The sequence below is a fragment of the Fistularia commersonii genome, chromosome 31 (genome assembly GCF_037954325.1).
Source record: "Fistularia commersonii isolate RoL2024-O1a breed Wild chromosome 31, RoL_Fcom_v1.0, whole genome shotgun sequence".
Classification (NCBI taxonomy): Eukaryota; Metazoa; Chordata; class Actinopteri; order Syngnathiformes; family Fistulariidae; genus Fistularia; species Fistularia commersonii.
This window is the reverse complement of record NC_141314.1, coordinates 10,137,501-10,147,142: the sequence shown is the minus strand read 5'-3', so window position 1 is coordinate 10,147,142 and position 9,642 is coordinate 10,137,501. Positions and strand designations below refer to the sequence as shown.

General features: G+C 46.4%; 2 protein-coding genes across 6 annotated transcripts in view; both read left to right on the top strand.

Annotated features, from left to right (window-relative positions):
• Positions 1–385: 385 nt before the first annotated feature.
• Positions 386–4,974, top strand: il12ba (interleukin 12Ba). 2 transcript variants are annotated; one of them, XM_086178890.1, is made up of 8 exons: positions 386–807; positions 1,550–1,637; positions 1,717–2,007; positions 2,850–2,961; positions 3,049–3,221; positions 3,299–3,495; positions 4,516–4,637; positions 4,866–4,974. In XM_086178890.1, the coding sequence occupies exons 1-8, from the start codon at positions 511–513 to the stop codon at positions 4,876–4,878; spliced, it is 1,293 nt and encodes a 430-aa protein (XP_086035016.1). In that variant the 5' UTR covers positions 386–510; the 3' UTR covers positions 4,879–4,974. The 2 variants fall into 2 exon arrangements, with proteins under 2 accessions (XP_086035016.1, XP_086035017.1); XM_086178891.1 differs by lacking the exon at positions 386–807 and adding an exon at positions 1,270–1,369.
• Positions 4,975–7,949: 2,975 nt separating this feature from the next.
• LOC147215868 (transcription factor COE1-like) overlaps positions 7,950–9,642 on the top strand; it is a 50,106-nt gene continuing 48,413 nt past the window's right edge. For 2 of the 4 annotated variants that reach the window (XM_086139272.1, XM_086139271.1), the window contains exons 1-2: positions 7,952–8,295; positions 8,875–9,031. In XM_086139272.1, coding sequence (XP_085995398.1) covers positions 8,162–8,295; positions 8,875–9,031 — 291 coding nt within the window. In that variant the 5' untranslated portion in view covers positions 7,952–8,161. Of the gene's footprint in view, positions 8,296–8,874; positions 9,032–9,642 lie in introns of all 4 variants that reach the window. The other 2 variants (XM_086139273.1, XM_086139270.1) reach the window with 2 other exon arrangements.

Below are 9,642 nucleotides of genomic sequence, written 5' to 3'. Positions count from 1 at the left end.
GGAAATTGTTGTGCCAGAGTTTCAAGCAAAAACATAACAATAATAGATAATAGTAGGAAGGAGGGAGAACAAGAAATACAATAAAATATAAATTGTCAAGGTTCAACATAATCATATTTATAATAATGTTTACACTCCTGCTATCAGCACATATCAAAATGCACTGCGGACGATAAACGCTTTGAATCTCGAATCATAATGGCCTGTGTTACGATTCCCTCCCTTTCGAGGCGGAAGGCTGCCCGCGTCGACCTGGGATGCGTTTTGAGGTTTCTGCAGTAAAAGATAATTGTTTCCTGGCCACTGCTGCAAAGAGTTAGCGTGTTTTTTGTAAATCATCTTCAAAGATCGCGATCCAGCCACGCCCTGCTTGAAAAGTGTCGTCAGACGGCCGGCGTCTGTCAAAGAAACTTCTCATAAATCAGCCGCTCACCTCCAGTCCCTCATCATTGTTATAATTTCTTCTTCACAACCGCGAATACATGCCACATCGAGGGAACGGGTTGCGATATGATTTCCTCATATCTGGAATACCCATCGCATCTGTTTTCACATCTCCTCCCCCTTCTGAAATGCATGTCAAACATTGTTGGAAAGCCCGAGTCGGAGGAATGCGTCGGGCACGAGGACGGGTGCCCGCTTTGTCCCATCAAATGGCGCCGTGGCTTCCGGTTGGAGGCGGCGCACGCGCACTCTGCACTTTTTCCAGTTTTCTGCGCAGGGGTATTGGGTCACCCCGCCCTGCCCCGACATCTCACTGCCCAGGAAGCCCTGACACGGCGGCCATTGTCGTTCGACGGCGAGGAGGTAAGTCGTTGGCAACTCCTCAACCAACGCGATTCGATTCGAAACGCGTCGAGAAACATTTTTTGGCATTTGAATGAACGGTACTCGCCGTCTTACGCGTCATCCTGGGATACCAGTTATTCCGCTTTTACATCTTTTGTGAACTGTTAGATATGAAAGCAAACAATCCGGCAAGTAACGTAGCTTCGGGCTAACGGTTATCGGCGAAAACGTCTCCCGACGCCACTTGTATTTATCAATTTGTTTCCGGGATCGCTCCATTTCCTCCGCAATCAATGAAGTACGACTGTTCCTTAAGATACGAGTTTAATTCTTTCCAGAAGTGGAGAGTTTTTTCGGATCTCAAATGAATTTGGGCCATTTAAAATAATAAAAAACAAACTGATTCGTTCCAACCGGCGATTCTATTTCGTGCTTAATTTCCATAGAAAGGGTTCAACACTCGCTTTCTTGGATTATTCAAAAGAAGAATATAGAAAATTAGCAGAAAGATATAAAATGATGCCACAGAAGAGATAGGAACGTTCATTCTGTACAAACCAGCTGCGAGGTGTTCTTCAAGGTGAGAGCGGCGCCGATTCAGAAGACGCGGCGGCGTTAGGAAGCGTATTCGAGCGGCGAGAGCTCACTTGGACAATTTCGGATCTTAACAAATTGAGTATCTAGGTGTATTTTTTGGGATTCCGGTCGTAAATGCCGTGTTTGTGGTTCTAACATCTTGGATATCTTGGCTTCGTCTCAGATGAATTCATTGTTTGTGTGCATCATCGCCGCGCTGGTGGCGCCCGGCCTTCTCCAAATCGTGGACCAATGGACTCCCGCGCCCAACGGTGAGTTGGGACCGCGTGAAGAACGCAAGGTTAAAATTCACGGAGGCCTTCGATCTTCACTCCCGTGTGTTTTGTGTAGAACTGGTTCTGGTGGTGACCGGAGCCAAGGGCAACAAGAACCTCCGTTGCCTGGCCTCGGAGGAGAAGGTCCTGGGCGGAGAGGTTGAAGATATCTTTTGGAAGAAGAACGGGGAGCCTCAAAGAGAAGACGGGGACGGGAAGAACAGGTTCAGGGTGTTTCTCGGGGGGAGTTACGGAGGCGGCAACTACACCTGCCACGGGAGGGACGGGCGCCTCCTGAATTACACCGTCCTTATGATTCAAAAGGAGGAAAATAAGCCGAAGATGATCATGCAGGAAGTTGACAAAGGTACGGCCTAAATCAGGGGTGGGTGATTTTTTTACACATTTTTTTGATCTCATTTTTATGCGCGGGCCAACACGGTATCATAAATTCAACAAAATGAAAATTGCAATTTACAGGACTGTCTCAGAAAATTAGAATATCATGAAAAAGTCATTTTGTTTTTTTTTTTACTGTGATTACTAAAACAAAAATGTCATACATTCTGGATTCATTACAAATCAACTGAAATATTGCAAGCCTTTTGTTATTTTAATATTGCTGATTATGGCTTACATCTTAAGAAAACTCAAAAATCCTATCTAAAATTTTAGAATATCATGAAAAAGTAATTTTGTTTTCTTTTTAACTATGATTACAAAAACAAAAATGTCATACATTCTGGATTCATTACAAATCAAGTGAAATATTGCAAGCCTTCTGTTATTTTGATATTGCTGATTATGGCTTACATCTTGAGAAAACTCAAAAATCCTATCTAAAATTTTAGATATCATTAAAAAGTAATTTTGTTTTTTTTTGATTGCATGAAGAACTTTATCACAATCTTCTAATTTTCTGAGACAGTCCTGTAATTATTGAAATTCTTCGGGCATTTTATTTCAACTTTAAAATCATGAACAATCATATAAACGTACCCACATCATTTTGTATGTCATCATCCATACAAAATTAAACAAAAGGAAAAAATAGGGAGTTTCTAAATTCAATATTGATTGAAAATACTTGAAAAATTTAAAGAAAATAGTTTGGGCGGGCCGGATTAAAAAAAAGCAAAACGAGCCAGATGTGGCCCGCGGGACGTAAAATGCTGAAAAAGCACCTGGATCCATTTCTTCTCCCATCAGGCGACTACTTGAAATGCTCCACAAAGAATTACAGCGGACCTTTCAGCTGCTCGTGGAAAACCAGCCCGACGCGCACCAGCACGGTGGTGGCCGCCACAGCCGAATGTTTGGGGTGAGCGACCGCAAACGCCGCTTCGCACCAAACCCGTCGACGCACGAAGGAGTTTTTTTCGATCCGATATAATAAACCCCTTTTCAGGATCCCGTCCGGACGTTGCAATATCAGCTGCTCCTGGGACGACAGCGGGAATCAGGTGGCCTGCAAGTGGTGCTCCTTACCATCGGAGATGCATATCCGCTTGGATGTCACCGTGAGAAGCGAGCATTACCTCGCCGAGAATTATTCCACCGTCTTCTGGTTGGCAAAAATAGGTAAGAAAGGCCGAGCCGATCCTACGCCCGATATTTCCACGGTTCTCAGTGCGCTTTCTTCATTCCGGCTTCCTCAGTGAGACCGGACCCGCCGGAGATCACCTGGTGGAACTCTACCACGCTGGAGCTGCTTTATCCGGAGTCCTGGAGCCGGTCCTCCTCGTTCTACCCCCTCCGGTTCGACGTCTGGCAGATGCCGGGACAATGCAGAGGCGGCTGCTCCTCCTGCACCGACGCAAAGTCGGTAGAAGGAGGCCGACGATCTCGTAAGAGGGTACGAATCGCCGATATGTAAATAGCATGTTGCGTTTTTACTAAACCCGCCCCGAATCTGGCAAACGAACACAATCCTGATCCAACTGTTGGAAGGGTGGCTGGTCACATCATGTCCAGGTACGGCTCAAAAAAGGAGAATGCAATTAAAAGATTAACTATTTTTTTACGTCCCGCCAAACTATTTTCTTTGAATATTTTAATGAGTATTTTCAATCAATATTGCATTTAGAAAGTCTTTTTTTTTTTTCCTTTTGTTTAATTTTGTATGGATGATGACATACGTAATAATGTTGCTACATTTATATGATCATTTCGTGATTTTAAAGTTGAAATTAAATGCCAAAAAATTTAGATTAGACAATTTTTATTTTGATCAATTTACGTGATACCAAGTTGGCCTGCGCATAAAAATGAAATAAGACATTTGCCCCATCAGCCAAAATAATTGCCCACCCCTGCTATAGATGATATAGATGATATTTCTTGGAATTTTGATGACAGACAATGAAAAAAAAACTAAATTTATGGTACTAAAAAATTAAAATATTGTGAAAAAGATCCATTTTTTCAGATGTACCTCTTGTATTGGAAAATGAATAACAACTACTGCTGTTTCCCGGCAACAACAGTGACAATGACCGAAAAGAAGGTGGCAGAGATGAAGATGTTGAGGTTCTCTTTGGGAGCGACCAGGATGGAGAGGATCAGGAATGAGTCCATCAGATGGACGGCTCTTGGTAGATGTTCTGGACGTAGACAGAGATGGTTGGGTCTTAGACAGAGGAGAGAGAGTCAGTATATTGGTAGACGATGCTGGATTGGAGGTCTTGAGGAAGAACAGAGAAGATTTATGGAGGTAGTGAGAGAGGTGGATCCAGAAGGGAAAAGCCCAAAGGAGAAGAAGATGTTTCCCAGCACCACCCTGCGGGAATTAGCCGCTAATGCTAACTCCCAGAGCGCATCGATTCACGAGACGCCGTCTGCGTCCACCTTCTTTTCACGTGCGTTTCCTTCTCAGTCCTCGCAACTGGAGTGTCTTCACAACTGCTATTTTCCGGTGAAGCCTCGGACCAGGACCGTGTGTGTCCGTGTGGAGGACCTCTTCACCGCCTCGCAGTGGAGCAAATGGGCCACCTACAGGTCAGTAGATGTTGGAGATCTTGCCGTCTGGGATTTACACTTCAGTGTATGCAGAGGAGAGGATTTGCAGCGGTGACCCCCGAAGAGGGCAGCCAGAAGGAGATGATGATGATGATGATGATGATGATGATGATGATGATGATGATGATGATGGCCCTCCAGGAAGCCGTCTAGATCATGAATGAATGTTTTCAAATACCTGATCGCTGCTTGTTTATTCCACTGTAGTGTGGAGGAGTGAGAAGATGGAAGAGAAACCTCTGAAGACGATACCGACAGTGTTTGCACCGATGCTGCCTGTAAAATATAAAATATTTTACTTATAAATTGATTAACAGCTGTTGATTTTGAATCTTTCTGCTCATAAAGTTCTATCGTGGATGGATGTTGTCATGGCGACATCTTCAATCCCTACTTTTTTTTTTTTTTTTTTTTATGAGGAAGCGAGAGGAGGGCACGACAGCTTCACTTCACTTTCCCCTCGGTAAAAAAGCAGAAGCGGCTCGAATGTAAAATGTAAAACAAATCGCCGTCGCTGATTCCGCCTGGAGCCGGTTGTGGCGGGAATCTGCAAGGACCGGTAGAGAAGGGCGTCCTGCCGGTCGGGAGGTCGGGGTTCGATCCACCCCGCTTTCTGTTTGCATGCAAAAGCTCTGCTGCAAGGTCGCTTGAGGTGATGGACGAAACCGGCAGATGCTGATCTGATGGAGGTTCGCCGGAGGTTCGCCGGAGGTCGCTGGCTGACCGGGGCTTTCCAGACAAATTCAACCACATTTCTCACACTTGTTCCTTCTTGGCTCTGAGAGTTGGATTGTGAAATGTTTGCAAACATGGGGATTTCCAGTGTCTGGTGGTCGCTGGCCGGGTTGGACCTCATCTCTATGAATTCAATTTAGCTAGATTGAACACACACACACACACACACCAGTGATGTGCAGTCAGTGGAGGCAGGGGAGGCCGTGCCTCACCTGTCATCACGGAAAGAAAAATAATGCAAAATGAAAAAATAAATGAAATGGTAATATTTATTCAGTGATTTGTACTTTAAAGTTATTTCCCACGTAGCTTCACCATTTTTTGTTGTTTTTTTTTTCAAAATCGCTAAAAAAATTCACACTTACCGTTCAAATATGAGACGTGCGGTGATGACGTAACTGACACACACACACACACACACACACACCTCTGAGATGTGCAAAGGTCACGATGCCGCCGTTCTTCTCTCACGGTTTTAGAAATGTGAAGTTTTCTTCATATTTGTCTTTCTTCCTCTGCAGGAAGCCTGCAAAATCGCTTCCTAGATCTTCACCGTCCAAACCATCTCGGTCCTCTCCAGAACATCGTGTCGGAGGTTCTCACGCCCTCACAGAGAGCTTCTCGACATTTTCACCGTCTTGTTCTCACATCTGAACATTTGAGGGTCTCCACGGAACCTCCATGCATGTTCCACGGAGACGTGTGGTTGCACCGCCTCGTCTCAACCACTAGATGGCAGCATCGGACCAAACACCGATGCAGGGAGATGTTGTGACCTGAGAAGGTCGCGCAGCTTCTCATGTTGTTTCCAAATATCATCAGCTGCCCAAATTGGCTCGTTTATTTTCTAGTTCTGAAATAAATAGAAATAAAAGTCCTCCTCTGTCCTGCAAAAAAAAGCCCCCCCTCCTTTACCGCGTGTCTCCCTTCCACTTCTTCAGTCCAATCAGGCCTTTCTGATCATCAGCCCGACCTTCTGCTTTACGACAACATCTGCCGCTCGAGCGCGTCTCCTCCCGCCCGTTCAGCCTCTCCAAAACGTATAATAAACTTTTAAGGTTTTTTTTTTTTTTTTTCCACCGTCTCTTTTCTGTTTTATCGCCGTGCCCATATGTGAAGACGCAAACGAGACGCGACGCGCCTGCGCAGTAAGTGCCGGGATGTTTTTTTTTTTTGTTTTGTTTTGTTTTTTTGTTTTTGCGGGCCGTGCGGTTAGTGGGTCTAACGCAACGTCTGGCGGGGTCTCTCTCGCTCTCCCGATTCTGGGAGATTGTGATATTTGGGGCTGTGTGTGTGTGTGTGTGTGTGTGTGTGTGTGTGTGTAGATATGTGGGACCCCAGGGGCCTCCGGTCGGTCCCGCATACCAACCGAGGCGGTGGAACCGGTGACCGTCAAACAAATGTGCTGAAGGATCGTCCTAACCGTGTGTGTGTGTGCGTGTGTGTGTGTGTGTGTGTGTGTGTCTCTCGATTGCGGGTGCTTCGCTGTTTGACCTTGACCGGAACTCTTGAGGCGCGGGCACACGTGTGTGCACGTTTCACAGAATTAAAAATATTTTTTTTAAATTATAATTAATCATTTTTTGTGCGGAAAAACTAAACTTCCTGTTTGTTTCCACCAGACGGCAAAATAGGAATTCTGGGTAATTTGTTTTTGTCGATGCTCCAAATTACTGCCATTTTTGTAGTTTTAATTTAAGTTTATATTATTTTAAAATATAAATAAAAAAAAAACCGCCTCGTTTTCCCGTCCAGCCCCGCAAGATTGCGGGATCGCGCGGATCCGACCTCCATCTCCATATTGCAAATGCGATTTAACGGATTTTTTTTCTTTTTCTTTCGCTCCTCTTCTTTCCTCCAGACTTTTATTCCCCGATCGAATTTCCCGGGCGGACGCTCCGGAACCCACGCGTGGATGGAACACGCCAGGCCCGTCCACACGTCAGGGAATTTTAATTTTTTTTTTTTATTAATTTTTTTCGCAGCGTGTTTGCAAAGTTTGCAATTACATGACTGTTTTTTTATATATATATAAATATATTTTTGCAGGGGAAAGACTGAGGTTGGAAGAGGCGGGTGGAGGAGGGGGATCCACGCCCACGCCCACGCCGCGCAGCCTCCGAGGGGCGGGACGAGGCGGGGCGCGGCGGGCGGGTTGGCGGACAGCTGATTGTCCGTCTTATTACCGGCGCGCCGGAGCCCCCACCTCCATCCCTCCATCCCTCCATCCCTCCACCCCTCCTCCCTCCACCCGCACGGTCACGCCTCCATCACACAACTTCCCGTGCGCGCCGCGTCCCGGAGCCGGTCCGAAGAGCTTCCTCGAAAGGGGTGAAGAAGAAAAAGAAGAAGAGGAGGAGGAGGAGGAGGAGGAGGACAGCAGAGGAGGAGCAGCGCCGCCAGAGGTGGAGGAGCGTCTCCAGCCTGCGGGACGCGCTTCGTCTGCAGCTTCTGCATCTCCGTGGCTTCTCCGCCGTGGACCCCGAACCCACCCGTGATTCCTCTTCCAGCTCCATCCACGGCGGGACCGACGCTTCTCCCCGCTCTTTCCCCACTTCTTTTTTTTTTTTTTTTTTTTCTTCTCCTCCACACGTCGTTTTTTTTTTTTTTTTTTTGTTTACTTTGAGGGAAAAGACGCACGGCTGAAGCAGACCGCGACTCCAAAGAGGAGGAGGAGGGAGGAAGGAAGGAAGGAAGGAAGGAGGTGGAGAGAGAGAGAGAAAGAGAGAGAGAACGAGAGAGAGAGAGAGAGAGAAAGGTGTGTTTTGATGTTCGGCATCCACGACAGCATCCATCGGAGCGGGAGTAGTATGAAAGAGGAGCCCATGGTGGCCGGGATGAACGCCGTCCGAACATGGATGCAGGGCGCCGGGGTGCTGGACGCCAACACAGCCGCGCAGAGGTGAGCCTGCGGGGCGGTGCGGGGCCGCCGGTGCGTTCGGAGCTGCGGTGCCGGTGCGATGCGGCGGGCGTCCCGGAGGACGAGTTTCTTTCTTTTGTTTTTTTTTTTTTTTTCTTCCCCTGCACCTGCAGGCAGTCCAGATTTCTCCGCTCTCTCTATCACACACACACACACACACACACGCAGTCCCGCAAAACACGTGGCTGAAACCGGTTGCGTTTCCCCGCTGGGAGAAGGGAGACCCCGCAGAGACCTTCTGAGATGGACTTCTCTGGAAAGCGCGCGTCTTTACGCGCAACGTCTTTTTAACTTTAAACCTTTTTTTCCACGCTCCTTAAATATTGATATTTAATTAAAATCCCCCCCCCGCCGGAATCCGTCCACGCACAAGGCCTGACGTGGCGATTTCATCGATTCACGCACGACGCGGGGCAGAAAGTCAGTTTTTAATTACGAGCATTTAATTCGTGTATCTGTTCCTCTGGTGTTTTCGGGTGGCATCGTGTGTGTTGCAAGTTTTGCGTGTTTTCTGAGGGAGATTGTAAAGTGTGTGTGTGTGTGTGTGTGTGTGTCCCGCAGCGGCGTGGGTCTCGCCCGGGCTCACTTCGAGAAGCAGCCGCCCTCCAACCTCCGCAAGTCCAACTTCTTCCACTTCGTGCTGGCCCTGTACGACCGGCAGGGCCAGCCCGTGGAGATCGAGAGGACCACCTTCGTGGACTTCGTGGAGAAGGAGAAGGTAAAAACACTCGTGGGGGAACAGAAAGTTCCCCCACGAAAAGGATTCGATTTAAAACACAATTTAATTGCTCTGCTCTCTCATATGACGTTTAATTCTCCACACAAACACCCGTATTTTGCTTAATAATTACAATAATTATTATTATAATAATTAGCATGCGTTGTGCAAACTGTATGTATATTTATTTGATGCTTAATTGTTATTATTTTTATTATTATTATTAGAAAAGCTCGCTCCCTCGCCGCTGCTCTACGTTAATGGCATGAATCATTTATTGATTTATTGCACGTCACTTTAAATATATTCCAAATATTTCTACCGCGCGTTTTATTTTTTTATTTTCTTGTCATTATATATTATATTTTGTAAATGAAACGTTGATCGAAATTGAAAGAGCTTCCACGGATTGGCCAATCAGAAGGCTCCGAATCCCACCGTGTGAAAGGAAATAAATTTAACGTGATTCGCGGCGCGGAGGAAACGAAAATAATTATTTTTAAAAATTGGATTTAATTCAAATGTGAGCCGTTCGGACGCCGAGGGAGGCTTGGAGACGAAGAGGGGGTTTTATTCTCTCTGACCGGAACTGTTTGTCCGGACGTTTGCAG